Source organism: Jaculus jaculus, chromosome 8, assembly GCF_020740685.1.
Source record: "Jaculus jaculus isolate mJacJac1 chromosome 8, mJacJac1.mat.Y.cur, whole genome shotgun sequence".
NCBI lineage: Eukaryota > Metazoa > Chordata > Mammalia > Rodentia > Dipodidae > Jaculus > Jaculus jaculus.
The window spans coordinates 11,676,042-11,695,733 of NC_059109.1; the positions used below are offsets into that span (position 1 = coordinate 11,676,042).

Genomic DNA, 19,692 nt, shown 5'->3' on the forward strand with positions numbered 1-19,692 from the left:
TCTGGTCGTCTTAGCCGGTGCCCAGCGAGGGTCAGCGCCCCCGCCGCCCGCCTCCGCGCCCGGTTTCGCTCTGCTCGGCCCCTGGGCCGCCTCCGGGGACCATTGATGATGGTGGGGGGCGGGGACGCTCTCCCCCTTAGTGCTTCCAGGATTAGGGTACAAGACCGGGGTGGGGGTGGCTCCAAGGGTCCCGTCGCCTCCCTTCCACCCCAGATTTCCCAGTTACCTCACCGCCCACAGGGCTTGTCCCCCACCACCCCCCCCCAACAACATTGGCCTTGCAAATTGGATGCCAAAGAGCCTAGAGTTGAGACGGGGGAAGAGGGGTCGGGGTACGGGGAGCAAAACTTTGAGCCCAGGTCTCTCAGAGCCACCCGACCCCACTCCCTTTCTGCCCACGCTTCCAGTCCGCGTCCCCTGTCCCCAATCCCACCCGCCACTTAAGGGCCCTGGTGGAGGAGAGGGGTGAGGGCGTCCTCCAAACATGCTGCCCCCCCCCGCCCCGCCCGCTTCCAGCTCTTCCCTCACCACCCCACCACCCCCATCCCCGAAAATAAAACTCAGGGACCAACATCTGCTTCCTTTGCACTTGCTCCGTCGACCCCTCCCCCGCGGTGGAGGGGCTCCCGTGGGGGAGGGGCGGGGCTCAGGGCCCCTAGAGTGGACAGTATTGAGTGAGGGAGAGGGGCTGGCCCCTGCCCCTTAAAAAGATGGGGCTGGCGGGATGGGAAGCTCAGCCCCTCTCCCCCCCCCCACACACACCCTCCCAGTCCCCCGCCCCACGGAGGGGCAGTGGGCGTAGCTGAGCTCCTTCCCTCCAGTATACCTCCCTCCCTCCCGGAGTGGAGGGGTCACTTCCTAATTCGGGAATTGGGGGCGGGGGGCTTGGGGGGGGGCGGAGAAATGCAAGAAGACCCTCCCTCCGGAGGGAGGTCTCGAGTTCCAGCTAATTTATTCCTGAGCCTCCCCTCCCCACCATAAGTCCTTTCCCCCCGCTCCCCCAACCCACTTTTTATACCGCAATAATACTGTATTATACGCTTGCACTATTCCCGAACACCCTCCCCCCTCCGGCCAGGCTAAGCATGCACGAGAAACTCAAAACCACACACACACACACACACACACACACACACACACAAAGATGGGACGCTTTTTGTTTTTATTTTTCCTTCCTCTTTCTCTCCGGGGGTGCACCCTCCTTAGTGTACAATAGCGGCGTCAGGGGGCCCCGGGCCCGGGTAGAAAAGCATGCACTGAGCCGCCCCCCGCCCCCCGCCCCTAGACTGCGAGTACTGTACAAATCCAACACTTGAAACCGACACGCACACGCGCGGCGCCGCCACGGGGGTGGGACACGGACACGCACCCACGCGCACACGGCCGCGCACGGGCGGGGCTGGGGGCGCCCCGCCGTCCTGCGTCGCTGTGCGAGGGATCTTGTGCCTTTTTTAAGTCCCTGTATGTTCATGCAGACAATCCGGAGAGCTTGTGTACTACCAAATCCTGATTAAAGACGCCTTCCAGGAGCCTGTGCCTCGGCCTGATTTCTTTTACTGCCCTCCCCCCACCCCCACCCACTTGCTGTCCTCAGATCAGGGTCTCTGCTGGGCAAAGAGGGCTGCGGTGGGTACCCTGCTGAGCCAGGGATTGCAGACGTCGGTTGGGTTGAGGGTAGTGTTTTATGTGGGGGCGGGGGTCTAGTGACCCAACTCTATCATAATCTCAAGGACTTTGGGACAGGCTTCACTGGAATTAGCTCCCTCCGCCCCACATACCGTCTCCCTTCACCGGGTGAAGGTGGGAGCCAGGAGAAAGAGGGCGATGGTGGTGAACTCTGGCCTTTGAGTTCCAACTCCAGCTATCCAACGGCCAGGGAGGGATGGGGAAGGTAGGAGTGGAGGAGGGGGTGGTTAGGCCTACTGAAGAGTTATCTGTAGGGTTAGGCCAAGTCCTGGCCGGGTGGGAAGCTGGGATGCCAGAGAGGCCCCGTGGAAGAGAAACAGTGAGCGCTGAGCTGCCTTGGGAGCCCGTCCCTGCCCCTCTGCTGCCCTAGGGGAGGGAGGCGGCTGGTGAGGGAAGTGTGCCCGCGTCCACAGGGTCAGCTCAAGGTCTGGGAGTTGCACAGAAAAAAATGTGTGTGGAAAGGAAGCTGCATCAGTTAAAGAGTTGGGACCCTAAGAAAGAAAATGGCAGTGCTGGAGAGATGATTTAGTGGTTAAGGCTCTTGCCAAGCCAAAGGACCCAGAGTTGATTCCCCATGACTCACATAAAGCCAGATGCACAAAGTAGCACATGCGTCTGGAGTTTGTTTGCAGTGGCTGGAGGCTCTGGCATGCCCGTTCTTTCTATATATGCCCCCTCCCCCCAATAAATAAAATGTTTTTAAGAAAGCAAAAAGAGAAAGAGACAGAGAAAGGAAGAGAAAGGAAGGAAGGAAGAAGGAAAGATGTAAGTGCAGTCATAGACTGAATAGCATGGAGAGGCTGTCCCTTTCTTTTTCTTTTTCTTCTATTTATTTATTTTTATGCTTTTGGTTTATCGAGGTAGGGTCTCCCTCTAGCCCACGCTGACCTGGAATTCACTATGTAGTCTCAGGGTAGCCTTGAACTCACAGTGATCCTCCTACCTCTGCCTCCTAAGTGCTGGGGTTAAAGGTGTGTCCCTTCTGTCCCCTCTCCACCCTCTGTCTTTCTGTCCCTGATCCAGTGGTGCACTGGTAACACAGGGCCTGGTGAGGCCAGGTTGTGGGTGAGTTTCACCAACAGCCCAACTCTTCGAATGTAGCTTTCTGCTTCAGTGGAGGGCTTTTAGAAGGTGACCCTCCTCCCTCTCTCCCTCTCCCTCCCTCTCTCTCTTTCTCTCTCTCTCTCTCTCTCTCTCTCTCTCTCTCTCTCTCACACACACACACACACACACACACACACACACACACCTGTCAGCTTGAGATCCTGAGGCAGGTGAGAGGTGGGTTGGAGACACTGAGATCTGAAGGTCATGTGTGTGAGGCCTGTGCAGATCCAGCACTGACAGCCATGTTTCCACCTTCTTCGTCCCTGGCCAGAGGGTCCTCCCCCGGGGTGTGGGGGGCGGGAGGGATTGGGATCACCACACCTGGGAGAAGGTGGCTAGGCAAATGGAGAGCTCTTGTTAGGACAGAGATGCTCTGAGGGAAGGCTAGCAAATCCAGGCAGGGGTGATGGCTCAAAAGCTGCCAGAGGCAACTCCATCCATATCTCCTCTCCTTTCCCCTCAGGCATGGCATTGGGGGGCAGGCTCTCAAGACTTCTGGGACCCAACTCCAGCTGCCAACTGTCCACGAAGGGATGGGATGGATAGTAAGGGGTGAGGCCCACTGACCAGGTTATCTGTGGGAGCTGGGGACTGAGTCATCCTGACCACTACATAGCCCTCCTCTGGCCAATGAGAGGGCCATGTGCCAGCTCACCCTCCTGCTTTTTGTCACTCAGTTTGTCCTATTAACCCCTCTCTCCCTACACAGACCTTGGAACTTTGAGCTGAGCAGTTCCAGGTAGTAGGCTTGGTCAGGGTCCAGGCAAAAGTTACCTCATATATCCTGTGTGGAATGTTGGGCGTGGGGGTAGAGTGCCCTGTGCCTAGTGACAGAAACTCCCACTCGGAAGCTGGGCATGGTGGCGCACACCTTTAGTCCCAGCACTCAAGAGGCAGAGGTAGGAGGACCTCCGTGAGTTCTAGGCCACCCTGAGACTACATCATAGTGAATTCCAGGTCAGCCTGGGCTAGAGTGAGACCCTACCTCAAAAAAGAAAGAAACAAAGAAAGAAAGAAAGAAGGACCCACTTGCTCCATGAAAGCCTGGGAGTTTCATCAATTGTACAGAAAACCAAGGTCTGACCACCTTCCTCCCTTCACTTTTGGTGCTAACTAGGATAAAGATGGACTTAGGACAGGCTCTGGGCAGTGGCTCAGGGTTCAACGGAGCGGGGAGAGACAGCCTGGGACCTGCCTTCTTTCTAAAGGACTCAGCTTGACTGGCCTGCTTCCCCTCCTGCCTTGGTCCAGCCCTTACAAACATCTGCCTTTTGCTGAAGTCTTTCTGAAGCACCAGGAAGCTTTAAAATAGCCAGATTTCTACCTTTAACTCTGACCTATAGAATCTGAGGGGTGGCAACCACCTCTGAACTTTTACTAAATACCCCAGATAATGCAGTGCTATAACAGGTCTGGGAGCCTGAATAAGATTAGAATCTTAAAGCTCTCTGCCCTGGAACCGGGGCAAGATTGTGTGAGCATGGCAAGCCCTTTACAGCTCTGATGGCTCTCAGTCCAACCTCGTACAGCCCAGCCACCTCCCTTCCAATTGGGAAGGGGCAGGGTCAAGGACAGTATCCTCTCACAGTATCCTCCGGGGCCAGGCTCACAGAGAATGTCCTGAGATCACTAGCAAAGACAAGTTCACGAGGGCAAAAAGCCGCTGGACATACAGACGAGATAGGCAGGGAGTTCTGCTATAATCTGAGAGGAAGCGGGAACTTGAACAAAGAGCTCTGTTCCTCTCCAGCTCAGAGCCATCCAGGAGAGGGCTAGGAAGACACTTCCAAGTAGAAACCCAGTGTGACCAAGCTAGCATGGGATGACCCTGATCCTGGGATGAAAGCTGTCCCCACTCCGAGATTCACAGCCCTCTTCTCAAAGGGCAGCAGGTCTCCAGTTCTCCTGTGTGGGCCGAGGTCAGTGAGGCACAGGACAGTTCTGTGTCCTGGGCTGCCCTGGTCAATAGGCTTCCTGATTTGGACCAATGCCCGAGTCAGCGCTTCTCTCCAGGCCTCAGTGAGCTGTGACTAAGGACCAATTTCAGTTTGCATCCCTTCTCGCTCTCAAATAACATGGAAAGGCTTTGAATAGAAGGGTCCACTTGTGTTCACTCAAGGTAGGCACTGTGTGTGGGGGTGTCCCAGACCCTGGATGGGGCATTTCTTTTTTATTTTATTTTATTTATTTGACAGACAAAGAGGGAGAGAAAGAGAGAAAGAATGGACACACCAGGGCCTCCAGCCACGGCAAACAAAATCCAGATACATGCGCCCCCTTGTGCATCTGGCTAACATGGGTCCTGGGGAGTCAAACCTGGGTCCTTTGTCTTTGAAGGCAAATACCTTAACCATTAAGCCATCCTTCCAACCCTTATTTTACTTTTTTGGTTTTTTGAAATAGGGTCTCACTGTAGCCCAGGTGGACCTGGAATTCACTATGTAATCTCAAGATGGCCTTGAACTCACGGTGATCCTCCTACCGCTGCCTCCCGAGTGCTGGGCATGCACCACCACACCCAGCTATTTTATTTTTCATTTTATTTATTTGTAAGCAGAAAGAGATAGAAGAGAGACAGAGAAAATGGGCATGTCAGGGCCTCCTGATGCTGCAAATGAACTCCTGATGTGTGCACCACTTTGTGCATCTGGCTTTCCATAAGTACTGAGGAATTAAATGGCCTTGCAAACAAGTGCCTTTAATGGCTCTGCTCACTGATGGGGTTTTTCTAGAGACAGCCCAGATGACAGGAAAAAGGGTGGTTCTAACAGAAATGTCCAAGATATCAGAGGTGGGACAGGAAAAATGGTCAGAAGTTCTGCAGAGAAAGGGCGATGGACCTGGGGGCATCCACCCTGGGCATAACATGACGTGTCTGGGGCTGAGTGGGTAAGCTGAGCACGAGAGAGAAGCCTGACTACTGTCTGTCCATTCCTCGCCTACCAAGCAAAGTCATATAAAAGCCATAGGTGGTCTGGAGATGGCTTAGTGGTTAAGGCGCTTGCCTGCAAAGCCTAGGGACCCATGTTCAACTCTCCAGATCCCATGTAACCCAGCTGCACAAAGGTGAGGCAAGCGCAAGTTCGCACATGCCCACTAGGTGGCGCAAGCGTCTGGCGTTCCACCGTAGTGGCTGAGACCATGGCACACCAATTCTCTCTCTCTCTTCCTAAAAAAAAAAAATAAATAACACAAATAAAATAAAAATAAAAAGCCATGGGCCTGCAGATAGCTCAGAGTGCTAGCTCCTCCCCCACCTCCTGTCTCTTCTCCACAGCTGGCTGGAGGCTACCCTTGCTGGTGTTTCCTCCACCGAGTCCTAACAGTGGATGATGGTGACAACTGGGAAATCCTAGTTCCATCACCACACAGACCCGCTCCTCCCAGCTCGAGTAGCCTTCTTCCCCTCTGCCCACTGTTTGCTGTAGCCGTAACGCCAGTGACTGGATGTGACAAAGCACATCAGTACTTGGTGCAGTCGGTACTTGATGTTGGCTGAAGACGGAATGAATGATGGTATAGAAAACAAAGAACACATTTGCTGGAGACAACTAGCCAGATGTAAAGAGGACAAAGTTTCAAGGAAGCCCCCTGGCTCATCAGGGGGTGCTGGGGTCCTGTGAGGTCTGAGGCTTACCCTGTCTTTTTCTTTGTTCTTTCTTTTAAATAATTTTATTTTTATTTATTTGAGAAACAAAAAGAGGGAGAGGGAGAGAGAGAGAGAATGAGAATGGGTGTGCCAGGGCCTCCAGCTGCTGCAAACAAACTCCAGACGCATGTGCCACCTAGTGCATCTGCCTTATGTGGGTCCTGGGGAATCCAGCTGGGGTCCTTTGGCTTTGCAGGCAAGCGCCTTCACCGCTAAGCCATCTCTCCAGCCTTCTTTTGGTGGTTTTGAAACAGGGTCTTGCTACATAGCCCAGGCTGGCCTCAAAATTCATATCAGCCCAAGTGTGTTGGTGCATGCCTGTAATCCCAGCACCCGAGAGGCAGAGGTAGGAGGATTGTGGTAAATTCAAGACCAACCCTGAGACTACATAGTAAATTTCAGGTCAGCCTGGGCTAGAGCAAGATCCCCTGGGGAAAAAAAAAACAAAAACACATGAATCCTGTCACAGCCTCTCGAGTGCTGGGATTACAGGCATGCCCCACCGGTGCCCACACCTGGCTGGAGGCCACCCTGTCTCACACCACTTCATTTCCTCCATCATGACCTCACGGGCAATGGATGACCCCGTGAAACTGGGTAGAGGGGAGTCTCTGAAGTCTCAGAGGTGCTGAGCCCCCCGGGGCGTGACTCCCGGGCTGTGCTGATCTCTAGACCAGGGCAAGCAGAGCTGGGGCAGTGGGTCAGGCTGGGAAGGGGCCAGCGCTCTGCACTCAGCGGTGCCTCAGGGCCTCGGAACCGTGCTTTGTCCTCCTCTAGAGACCGTCTGCTCCACGAAAGCAGAGCCAGGGCCGCCTTGCTCAACACCTTGGCTCACAAGTGTTCAGCCTCTAACATGGCAATCAGGACATGGTCACAGACTCTACTTTTTTAAAAAGATTTTTTCTTTTCTTTTCTTTATTTATTTGAGAGAGACAGAGAGAGAATAGGCACACCAGGGCCTCCAGCCACTATAAATGGAACTCCAGACACATGCACCACCTTGTGCATCTGGTTTACGTGGGTCCTGGGGAATTGAACACCTGAGTCCTTAAGCTTCGCAGGCAAGCACCTTAACTGCTTCCTTTTTGTTTGTTTGTTTGTTTGTTTTTCAATGTAGGGTCTTGCTATAGCCCAGGCTGACCTGAAATTCACTATGTAGTTTCAGGGTAGCCTCAAACTAACAGCAATCCTTCTTCCTCTGCCTCCCAAGTGCTGGGATTAAAGACATGTACCACCACGCCTGGCATTGCGTGTGCGTGTGTGTGTGTGTGTGTGTGTGTGTGTTTTGAGGTAGGGTCTCACTCTAGCCCAGGCTGACCTGGAATTCACTATAGAGTCTCAGTGTGGCCTCAAACTCATGGCAATCCTCCTACCTCCGCCTCCCGAGTGCTGGGATTAAAGGCATGCGCCACCATGCCCAGCTTTAACTTTTTTTTTTTTTTTTTTGAGATAAAGTTTCATGTAGTCACATAGTTCAGGCTGGCATTGAACTTGCTCTGTACCTGTGGTTGTTATTGAATTTCTGATCCTCCTGACTCTACTTCTAAAGTGCTAGGGTTACAGGCTACCACACCTGGTTAAGGACTCCACAAATGGATGAATGAATGAACAAATGAACGTGGCAATCCTTTGAAAAGTCCTCCACAGTTACTGTTTATAGGAGACAACCATATAAACATGTACACAATAGGGTTTGGGCAAACAAGTAGAAAGGAGGGCTAAGGAAGTCTGCTTGCAGGCTTTGCAGAAGAGGTGCTCTGGGAGGAGAGAATGAATTTATCCCGTGAATGGAGGGGGTGAGGGAGACCACCCTCAAAGGCAGAGTGTGAGATACATTGATGCTGGTAGCATCTGATTGTCTGGGGTGCAGGGTCAGGGGTCTGTGGGCGGTGCCACGAGGCTGAAGGAGAAGGTAGGAACAGGGCACGGTGGTGACAATGCATTGCTCACGTGCCAGGTCAAGGGTAGGAACTGTCACCAGGGTCGGGGCGGGGAGGGGGTCACTGTAGAGAGAGAATGAATGAATTCTGAATTTCAGGGAGCTCCCTCAGACACTTGTAAGAAGGATGGGTAGATGGCAGTACCAAATGGCATGGAGAGAACAGACCAGAGGCTAGAGATTACTGGGCAGAACGCGGCCCAAGGAGGGCCTGGCAGCGGAGACACGGGGATGGTTAAACGGGACTGTGGATGTGTGCGCAGGCGTTAGAGGTCTCAGAGCACACCTCCCCTCGGGCTTCTAGTCTGGAGGGCTGTGTCCTAGTTAGTTCAAGGAGACAGAGGCCCAGTGTGTCCAAAAGAGCTAACCTAGTGCTTGACACTATGGCACCGTGCCATTATGAAGCAAAGTCATGCCATCCCAGGGCATTGTGGGTATCTAGGAATGTCTGTCTGTGAGGGTGCCATAGCAGAGCCAGGGAAGGGACCAAGAAAATGTAGGAGACGAAGCTAGTCCTTACAAGGGGTGGTCAGGTCCCTCTAGTCTGGGAGGAAGAGGGCCCAGGGAGGGTATGACAGGAATCTGTAACCAGGAAGAGGTTTGACTCTGATCCCATGACCAAGGGCCCTGCATAAGGCTTCAAGGAGAAAAGTTTAAGTGTTGGTGTGAAGGCTGAACCAAGTCCTGGCTGATAGGTCAGCTGAGGGCAAGAGGAAAGAAGACTGTGTTCCAGTAGGCCAGCTTGTGCTCAGGACAGCGCCCGACTTTCCCCAGGTCTAGCACAGGTTCTTGTGGCTCTGAGGTGAAAACCTCAGGGGGCCTAGAACCATCCATCAGAGCTTCCCCCAGCCAGCCTAGGCCCTGAGGATACAGCAGTGAACGAGAGAGCCAGTGCCTGCCTTCATGGAGTTTATATGCTGGTGGATGCCCATGGGAGATGGGAGTCTCCTAGCTTTGGGGGGGGGGGGGGTTGCAGGTGAGATCTCCTCAGGAGAGTGGGTGACCTCAGCAGGTCCCTGTGTGCCCCTTGCAGGTGTTCTCCGTGGCGCCTCCCTTTGAAGCGAACGGCCTCCCACGAGCTGTGCCTCTGAGCTTGCCCTACCAGGACTTCAAGAGAGACCTCTCCGACTACAGGGAGCGGGCTCGGCTGCTCAACAGGGTCCGGCGGGTGGGCTTCTCGCACATGCTGCTCGCCAGCCCGCAGGTCCCGCTGGCTCCCCTTCCCCCTCAAGCTAATGGGAAGGAGGGAGAGGAGGAGGAGGAAGAAGAGGAGGAAGAGGAGGAAGAGGAGGACGAGGAGGAGGAGGAAGAGGAGGAAGAGGAGGAAGAGGAGGAGGAGGAGGAGGACGAGGAGGCAGGGGCCCTCGGGGAAGTGCTGGGGCCTCGCAGCGGCTCTAGCAGCGAAGGGAGCGAGAGGAGCACCGACCGGAGCCAGGAGGGGGCCCCGTCCACGCTGCTGGCCGACGACCAGAAGGAATCCAGAGGCCGGGCCTCCATGGCAGATGGGGACCTGGAGCCTGAGGAGGGATCCAAAACGCTGGTGCTCGTCTCCCCTGGTGACATGAAGAAGTCACCAGTCACTGCCGAACTGGCCCCCGATCCCGACCTGGGCACGCTGGCCGCCCTCACTCCCCAGCAAGAGCGGCCGCAGCCCACGGGCAGCCAGCTGGACGTGTCCGAGCCAGGCACCCTGTCCTCGGTTCTCAAGTCCGAACCCAAGCCCCCGGCGCCTGGGTCAGGGCTTGGGGTTGGGCTGGTGACCCCAGGGGCCGGGGGCGTGGCAGTCACCTCCTCACCCTTCACCAAAGTCGAGAGGACTTTCGTGCACATCGCAGAGAAAACCCACCTCAACGTCATGTCTTCCGGGGGACAAGCCTCGAGGCTGGAGTTCAGCAACGGGGACGAGCTGGGTCTGGAGAGGGTCTCCGAAGGGGACGCTGCGGACGAGGGGGCCCCCGTGCCTCTGTCAGAACTGGACGGGGCACAGATGGAGAGCTGTGTCCTGTCTGCCCTTCCCGGGGCGACCCCTCCAGAGGTGACCACGGACTCACTGCCCAATGGCCCAGCGCTTGCCGATGGGCCGGCCCCAGCGTCCCCGCTGGAGCCAGGCTCCAAGAAAGGGGTCACCATCTCCCCCAGCCGCCCCGCTTTGCCAGGCCCTCGCCTCAGGAGCCGTATCCCCGTCCTGCTGTCTGAAGAAGACACAGGCTCAGAGCCCTCAGGCTCGCTGTCAGCCAAAGAGCGTTGGAGCAAGAGGGCCCGGCCGCCGCAGGACCTGGCCCGGCTGCTCGTGGAGAAGAGGCAGGGCCGCCTGCTGCTGCGCCTGGCCTCGGCGGCCTCGTCGTCGTCCAGCGAGGAGCAGCCCCGCGCCTCCGAGACTCTCTCAGGCACCGGCTCCGAGGAGGACGCGCCTGCCTCGGGGCCCGCCGCAGCCTTGCCCAGGAAGGCCGGCCGGGCAGCTGCTACCCGCAGCCGGATCCCCCGCCCCATCAGCACGTCGTCCGCACCCGCTGAAGCCCAGCAGCTCCCTAGCAGATCCCAGGCTGCCATCCCAGCACCCGACTCGGCCATCACCAGCAGGTGAGAAACCCCCTCCTTGCAAGGCCTCCACCAGCAGGGACTTCTCAGATGTTTCTCCTATCAGAGCCCAGCTGTGCACTGGGTCACATTTTGTGTGTGTGTTGCGGGGGGGGGGGGGATTTCAAGGTAGGGTCTCACTCTGGCCCAGGCTGACCTGGAACTCACTATGTAGTCTCAGGCTGGCCTTGAACTCACAGCGATCCTCCTACCTCTGCCTCCAGAGTGCTGGGATTAACTATGCCTGGCTCTGTATCACTTTATTTTATTTTATTTTTATTGATTTATTTGACAGAGAAAGAGGGAGAGAGAGAGGACGAGAGAGAATGGGCACACCAGGGCCTCCAGCCACTGCAAATGAACTCCAGATGTGTGCGCCCCCTTGTGCATCTGGCTAATGTGGGTCCTGGGGCATTGAACCTGAGTCCTTTGGCTTTGCAGGCAAACGCCTTAACTACTAAGCCATCCCTCCAGCCCCCCCCCCTTTTTTAAAAAAAAAGATAGATAGAGACACACAGAGAGAACTAAACACCAGGGCCTCAGCCAGTGCAATCAAATTCCAGACGCTGTGCCACCTAGTGGGCATGTGCAGGCATGTACTTGCCTCATCTTTGTGTGTCTGGCTTATGTGGGACCTGGAGAATGGAACATGGTTCCTTAGGCTTCCCAGGCAAGTGCCTTAACAGCTAAGACATCTCGCCAGCCCTCTGTGTCCCTTTTTAAAAAAATATATTTACTCATTCATCTTAAGAGAGAGAGAGAAAGAATGGGCGTGCCAGGGCCTCTAGCCACTGCAAATGAACTCCAAATACATGCGCCCTCTTGTGCATCTGGCTTATATGGGTACTGGGGAATCGAACCTGAGTCCTATGGCTTTGCAGGCAGGCACGTTAACCACTAAGCATCTCTCCAGCCCTGTATCAGTTTTGATTCAAGTCTGAACTCAATCGCTGGGCTCAGAGGAGGGGTAACAATGAGCATGATTGAAGAGGATGCCAGGGCATTTGGGGAAGGTTGATGGAGACCAGAGGTGCCCACACAAGCTTCTGATATGCCATGGGACATCTGAAGCTTAAGGCTAAAGCCTGGAGCTATCAATAACCGACTTCAGTAACAAGGGTTTCATTTTCGTGTTACTTCCAGTATATTATAGATTAGCATGCATAAATCTATGAGGAGTGTGTGGCTCCTGAGGGTCCTGCCCTGGAGGATGGACCACCAGGCCTCCGTTTACTCTCGGGTGCCTGGTCTCTTTAAAGATACAGAGCTCTAGGGTTCAAATGCCCAGGAGCCACTGGGGGAAGGGAAAAAAAAAAGTCTCTCCTGTTTTATTTCTTTCTCCTCTCTTTCTCTTGCCCTCCACTCCCCAGCAGGCTCCAGCTGCAGAAGCCTACAGGGTCAGCCACAGCCGCTGACCTCCGCCCCAAACAGCCCCCCAGCCGCGGCCCCGGTGCAGCGCGAGCCCAAGGCTCCAGATCCGCAGCGCCCCGGAGCCCGGGCCTCCCGGCCTCCGCCACCGCCGCGCGCCACACCGGCGCGTCCCCGTCCCCGAGGAGCCAGTCCCTGCCCCGCAAAGAGAGCCCGTCCCCTTCGCACCAGGCTCGGCCTGGGGTCCCCGCACCCCGGGGGGTCCTCCAGGCCCGAGCGCAACCTGTTGGCACCTCCTCCTCCTCCTCCTCCCCTGGGGGTTCCAAGAAAGGACCTAGAGGGAAACCACTCCAGACTCAGCGCGCAGCAACCAAAGGCCGGGCAGCGGTCTCGGAGGGCCGGTCCGGGACCAGATAATGATGCCCAGCGGCTCTCTACGGGGGAGGGGGGAGCACACTCCCCTCCCCCGCCCAAACCCTTACTCCGGCCCTCCCCACCCCAAAACTGCAGCCGGCCTACACTGGAGCAGCTCCCAGCACAGCCTTACGCGCGCCTGATGCGCACCGCCGCGGCCCCAGCTTCCCACCCGCGCCCCAGAGGACACGCGTGAGCACGTGCACGCCGCCAAGCCGCCGCCCCAGCGGGCGGACGTTCCCCTCCTCGCGCCGCTCCTCTGCCCGTGGCAGGCTCACCGCGGCCCCCCACCCCCACCACATACACACACTTTGCCCCCGGGGAAGGCTCAGCCACTTTTTACGGAGGATGCTCCCCCTTCGCCCACCAGGCCTCGGCTACTCTCCACACCGCCCCCCACCGTCCCCCCACCCCGCGCGCCCATATCTCCTAGGGGAGGCTTCTACCTGCTTACACTTCCTGCAGCTCGCCTTGGCCCTCCTCCTCCCGACCCTCTTCCAGCCAGCCCTGTCCCCCACCACCACCCTCTTTTGGAGAAACAGCCTCAAATTCCGGAAGTGGAGGCTCTGGCCTCTGCACAGTCTCCTGGGAGCCGTGGTGGCCAGGGATTTGGAGAGGTGGGACCCAGATGTGAGGGGACACTTCTGGTCAGCGTCATCCTGGATTTCTGGGTGAGAGGCAGTGGACATAATGATTCTTGATAGGGGATGCCCCCTTGTACCTCTTGGGTACAGAGACACCCCTCATCCTGAACTTGGGTGCGGCCTCAGTGGGCATCATTGGAGGTGTGTGGTTGCCTTCCAGGGCAAGTAGTATTTGCCAATGAGAATCTGAAGGAGGCTTTCAAAAGGTTTCGCTCCCTTCTCTGCTCCCCCCCCACCCCCCGTTTAGCGCTCAGGACCCCTTACCATCACGATATCCTTCCTTCCATCTAACCTCCATCCTACCTAGTCCAGCTTCAGCCACCTCTGCTCTCTCCTGAGTGCTCCTGAGGAAAGTGACCAGCTGTCCCCTTCTCTGTGCTGGCCCTTGGGAGATTCAGGGTCAGGGACTCAGTTCTGGCCCTGGTCAGTTGTCCCTGTCTTCTGACCTGTGAGGAGTGGGGTGAGTCAGGAGTCATCTTCCCCTAGTGGGCAGAGGGAGCAGGACCAGGCCACTAACTGACAGACAGCTGCCCCCCACCCCACCCCAGGCAGAAAGGCCATTTTCAATTCAGATTTATGCTTCTTTGAAAGGAGTTGGTGCCTCCTCTCTCCCTTCCCTTAGCTCACCCTTCAGCCTGGCCCAGCTTGCCAGGAGCCAGCCCCATGCAGCTGAGTTGCCCTGTGATAGACACTGGGCCTCCTGCATTCTGGCTTCTACCTAACTCGCACACCTCATCAGGAGCTTCTAATGCCCATCTGGGGTTGGCAGCACCCTGGCTGCAGAAGCCAGTCCCACCTGTCTGGGCAGGCAACCCTGCAGGCTTTCTCTACCTTCAGCACTCGCAGCCTTTGTCCCCAGCTGGACCCCTGGGCCCTCCTATCCTTCCCTGAGCCTCAGAGACGAAGCCAAGACACCCGGGGAAAGAGGAAGGCAGGCTTTGGCACCCCACCAGTGTGGCCGCATTCATCCTCCATCACCCAGAAGGCTGCCTAGGAAGAGGCTGGCCTCTGGGAGCACCCCGGTACTGGCTGAACTCTTCCCAGAGAGTCAGCAGGCCTGGGCAGCTGCTTCCATGCCAAGGACACACCATCTCTAGAACAGCCCAGGGGAGACACCCTGGGGTGGGCAACCTTCGAGATCCATCCCATGCTGATGCAGAAGCTCCCGAACACTCAGGAAACCTCTCCGGACACAGCCCTCCTCGTCCACCCTGAGGCCCTCTACTGCCCTCTGGTCCAGCAGAGGGAGTGACGGGGTTGTCCCTTCCCACCCAGAGCTTCTCTAAATGACAATCAGCTTGTGCCAGGCGGGGGACCAGGGCGAGATCCCTAGTGCCGAGGCCCTCGGCCTGCTCCTTGCCACCAACCGAACCGAACCGTGAATGTCGGGGCCCCCCAGCCCTCATCTCTGTCCTAGGACCAGCAACACCCTGGTTTGGGGTTGGGAGGAAAGAGAGGCCTCAGCGAGCCTCAGACCCATCCTTCCAGCTTCACTCAGCGCCTGGGCCCGCAGGGACGCAAATCCCACCCCACCTGCCTTTTGGATTCCAGACCTCCCTAGGGCTCCAGCTGACCTCAGGCCTTCTGAGTCATTGAATGTCACCAGGCTAGGGGAAAGGAGGGAAAGAGGGACAGCAGAGGTAGGCAGATTGGGGACTTCTGCATCAGCTCCTTTCTCCTAGAAGGATCCAAGGCCGAGGAAACTCCTCCTCTCAGTGCTCCCCCACCCAGCTGCAGCCCCTTCCTCCCAGAGCATCCATCCCCAGTATCAGGCTATTCGGGTCCTAAATCTGTCCCTCTACCACCCATTCCCCCCCCACAACCAATTCTGTCCACCTATGTCACTGGCTCAGATGTGAGACATGCTCACCTCTCAACACACCTTCCCTCCCCAGCCATACTGTGTGCAGAGGGATGCAGGAGAAAGGCCCTACTGACCCCCCCCCAAACACACACACACACACACACACACACACACACACACACACACGGGCTCCGGGCTTCCCAGCTCCTTGCAAGAGGTCTGACTTGCTCAGTCTTCTCAGTCCCTTGGGCATGGCTGGGGAGACCTGGGGGTTGCCCTCTCCCTCCTTGGGAAGCCACAGAAGAATGTTTACATGCCAAATAGAATGTAACACCCACCCACCCTTCCCAGGTACTGCATGGCCTCCGCCCACCTCGCCACCACCCCGTGCCTGCCCATTCCACGCCCCACCCCACACCAACCCCTGGAAGCGCTGTCACGACTAGATATCGGGTCTCGGAAGGGAAGTAACCATCGCACCATTAAAAAGCCTGTGGACCTTTCTGTTGGCTTGGCCTCTTCTTCCCAAGGGTGGGCAGGGCAAGACCCAGCCCCTGAGGTTGGGGGTGGGCAGGGGAGAAGAGCACAGGATGGAGCTTGGCGAGCAGAGACCATCCTGGAGGCAGACATTCCCTCCACCAAGGAGGAGGAGGAGACCAGAAGGTCAAGTGTGGTACAGGTAACTTACTCAGGGTCACACAGGCGCAGGAGACTGCCCGCTCCCCGCTTCCATTATCTTGATAGCAAAGCTTGTTGTCAGGTGCCTGGTTGGCTCCGCTGAGGGCGGTCTAGAGATGCTTGGTACACAGAGAGGGAGGAGGGGGATTCTCCTTTGCTCTAACGGTAACAGAGGCAAGAGCGTTTGGGAAAACCCTAAGATTGGCGGCTCCCAATGATAGAGGAAAAACCCGCCGAAACCACAAGCTAACATGGTCTGTGGCCTCTCCACGTCTAGACGCGTACCCTGCTGGTATACTTGTATCCCAAGTTATTCATTGAGTCACTCTTTGGGAAGTCCACAAAGCCTTATCTGAAAATCTAAACTGGAGAACGTTTTGAAAACTGTGGGAGAGTTTTCATTGGATTGTTGCCAGTTTATTTGGTATGAAAAACCTGATGGAAAAAAAAGCTGTGCATTGCCGGGCGTGGTGGCGCACGCCTTTAATCCCAGCACTCGGGAGGCAGAGGTAGGAGGATCGCCTTGAGCTCAAGGTCACCCTGAGACTCCATAATGAATTTCAGGTCAGCCTGAGCTACAGTGAGACCCTACCTCGAACCATCCCCACCCCCGAAAAAAATTGTGCATGGTGGCTCACTCCTGTAGTCTAGAACTCCAGAAGTAGAGACAGGAGAAACTGACAAGAGTTCAAGGCCAGCCTGGGCTAAATGTAAGACTCTGTCTCAAAAAAAAAACAACTGTTTATATGTTTATAATCTTTATTACTTCTAACTATCATACATGTTTTCACTGAGGGGAAAATCTTTTTTGAGACAAAGTTTCACTATATTACCCAGTGTGGTTTCAGACTTGTCATCCTCCCGCCTCAGCCTCCTGAGTGCTGGGATTACAGATGTGTGCCACCATCTTCAGCTCAGTGAAGAGATAACTGTTTTTGACCATGGGCACTTCTCATTATCCTATTCATAACATGTGGACTATGCACTGAATTATCTCTTCAAGTTTATTTATCTCTAATCCAGTGTCTGTGGTCTCAGTGGTTGGAGTAAGAGATGGTGCCCCTATAAAAGTAATGGCTCAAGCCAGGCGTGGTGGCGCACGCCTTTAATCCCAGCACTGGTTAGGCAGAGGTAGGAGGATCACCGTGAGTTCGAGGCCACCCTGAGACCACGTAGTGAATTCCAGGTCAGCCTGGGCTAAAGTGAGACCCTACCTCAAAGAAAAAAAAAAAAAGTAATGGCTCAGAAGTGACCCAGGTGGCTCTTAACTGGGGTTGGTGACCACGGTAAGGCCTACTCACATGATGCGGGGGGGTCGTCACTGGGTACTGTGAAACCCTAGAATGGAGGAAGCTTGTCCTTGTACGTGCTTATGAGCCAGTTTCCACAACTGAGGAAAAGAGACGTGTGGGCACTGCGGGGCTCTTTGAGTGAAGAGGAAGGTGGGATGAGTAAGAAGTCTGCGGCCCTTGGGGGTGGGCCAAGGAGACTGTGCCGTAAAGTGACGTCAGTATTTTGCATTTTAAATCCTAAATTCACTCGAAGCGACTCCTTCACCTAGTGAACACATAATTTCTGTGTCAAGCCAGGCTCTGAGATACAACTGGGGTCTTGGACATCTAGAACCTCCCTGGCCCCCTGGGGCCCCCTTCCCCCTGACTTGAAAGACAGTGGGTTCTAGGGCTTTCTGTGGGGCCCCGTGTACTGTCATCTTCATTCTTGTTTAAAATGTCCAAAGCGGGACATACCTGTAGTAAATGCTAAAAGCATATAAAATAAAACATGAACCACTCCCCCCCCCCCCCCGTGCATGAATCTGACCATCAAGAGATGACTTGTGACTGGCTTGGTGTGTACCGTTACAGACCTTTTTTTATGTTTATAACAATAGCTATCTCTTTCTGTCCATATATATTTCTTATAAATAAAAAGAGGAGCATATTATACTGACTATTCTGAAATGTGCTTTTTTTATGCCCAACAATATGTCTTGAAATACTGATCTACCCAACCTTTAAAGATTTATTTTTATTTATTTATTTGAGAGAGACAGACAGAGACGGAAAGAGGCAGATAGAGAATGGGAGCGCCAGGGCCTCCAGCCATTGCAAACGAACTCCAGCTGCGTGCACCCCCTTGTGCATCTGGGTAACGTGGGTCCTGGGGAATTGAGCCTTGAACTGGGGTCCTTAGGCTTCACAGGCAGGCAAGTGCTTAACTGCCAAGCCATCTCTCCAGCCCCAATCTTTTCCTTTTCCTCCCTGCAGTTCTGAGGATCAAGTCCAGGGTGTTATGCAAACCAGGCAAGTGCTCTTCTACTGTGCTTATTCTCCAGCTCTAGCCTATCTTCTTTCCTTAAAAAATGTTTTTCTCCGGGCGTGGTGGCGCACGCCTTTAATCCCAGCACTTGGGAGGCAGAGGTAGGAGGATCGCCATGAGTTCAAGGCCACCCTGAGACTACAGAGTTAATTCCAGGTCAGCCTGGACCAGAGTGAGACCCTATCTCGAAAAACCAAAAAAAAAAAAAGTTTTTCTGATTTATTTTATTTATTTGTTTATTTATTTATTTATTTATTACAGACAGAGAAAGAAAGAGAGAGAGAGAGAACGGGAGCTCCAGGGCCTCCAGCCACTGCAAACAAACTCCAGACGCATGCACCACCTGTGCATCTGGCTTATGTGGGTCCTGGAGAATCGAACCCAGGTCCTTAGGCTTTGCAGGTGAGCGCCTTAACCGCTAAGCCACCTCTCCAGCCCCTCGCCTATCTTCTTAAACTGACTGTTGGGATAGTTTTCCTTTTGAAAATATTCATTTATTTCACTTATTTGAGAGAGGGGGAATGGGTGCGCCAGGGCCTCCTGCCACTGCAAACGAACTCCAGATGTGTGTACCACTTTGTACATCTGGCTTTATGTGGGTACTTGGGCATTGAACCAGGGTGTCAGGCTCTGCAAGCAAGTGCCTTTAACTGCTGAGCCACCGCTCCAGCTTGGGATATAATTTTCACACCTTACAATTCACCAATTTAATTATGCAGCTCAGAAGTTTCTAGTATATTCATAGAGTTGAACAAGCATTGCCACAGTCAATTGTAGAACATTTCCATCACCCATAAACTTCCCACACACTGGCAGTGATGTCCATGTCTTTCCAGTTCCATACCTTTAAGCAATCACTACTTTACTTTCTGCCTATAGTTCTGCCTGTTTAGGGTTTGCAGATGTAGCTCAGCTGGTAGACTTCTTGCCTAGTATATGCCAATTTTGATTTTGATCCCAGCCCCACCTGAATCAGGCTTGGTAGCTGTGATGGTTAATTGCAACTTGATTGAATCTACAATCATATAGGAAAGCTGGGCGTGATGGCACACACCTTTCATCTCAGCACCAGGGAGGCGGAGGTAGGAGGATCGCTACAAGTTCGAGCCAGCCTGAGACTACACAGTGGAGCTTGAGAGATGGCTTAGCCATTCAGGCGTTTGCCTTCAAAGCCAAAGGACCTTGGTTCGATTCCCTAGTACCCACGTAAGCCAGATGCACAAGGTGGCGTATGCAGCTGGAGTTCATTTGCAGTGGCTGGAAGCCCTGGTGTGCCCATTCTCTCTCTCTCCCTCCCTCTCTCTCTCTCTCTGCCTCTTTCCCTCTCTTAAATAAATAAATAAAATATTTAAAAACTAAATTCCAGGTCAACCTGGGCTAGAGTGATAGAGTGAGACCCTACCTGAAAAAACAATATATATAATCATATAGGAGACAAATCTCTGGGCATGTCTGCAAGGGAGTTTGTAGACTAGGTCAAGTGACAAGGGAAGACTCATCCTAACTG

General features: G+C 54.7%; 2 protein-coding genes across 7 annotated transcripts in view; both read left to right on the forward strand.

Moving 5' to 3' along the window:
- Ttbk1 (tau tubulin kinase 1) overlaps positions 1-12,940 on the forward strand; it is a 56,230-nt gene extending 43,290 nt beyond the window's left edge. For 2 of the 6 annotated variants that reach the window (XM_045157528.1, XM_045157529.1), the window contains exons 14-15: positions 9,394-10,961; positions 12,329-12,940. In XM_045157528.1, the coding sequence (XP_045013463.1) occupies positions 9,394-10,961; positions 12,329-12,743 (1,983 nt within the window). In that variant the 3' untranslated portion in view covers positions 12,744-12,940. The remainder of the gene's footprint in view (positions 1-9,393; positions 10,962-12,328) is intronic. The other 4 variants (XM_045157530.1, XM_045157531.1, XM_045157532.1 and 1 more) reach the window with 4 other exon arrangements.
- Positions 12,941-12,984: 44 nt separating this feature from the next.
- Positions 12,985-17,810, forward strand: LOC123462720. The gene is made up of 2 exons (XM_045155747.1): positions 12,985-13,411; positions 15,540-17,810. The coding sequence occupies exons 1-2, from the start codon at positions 13,089-13,091 to the stop codon at positions 15,967-15,969; spliced, it is 753 nt and encodes a 250-aa protein (XP_045011682.1). The 5' UTR covers positions 12,985-13,088; the 3' UTR covers positions 15,970-17,810.
- The last annotated feature ends 1,882 nt before the right edge of the window (positions 17,811-19,692 follow it).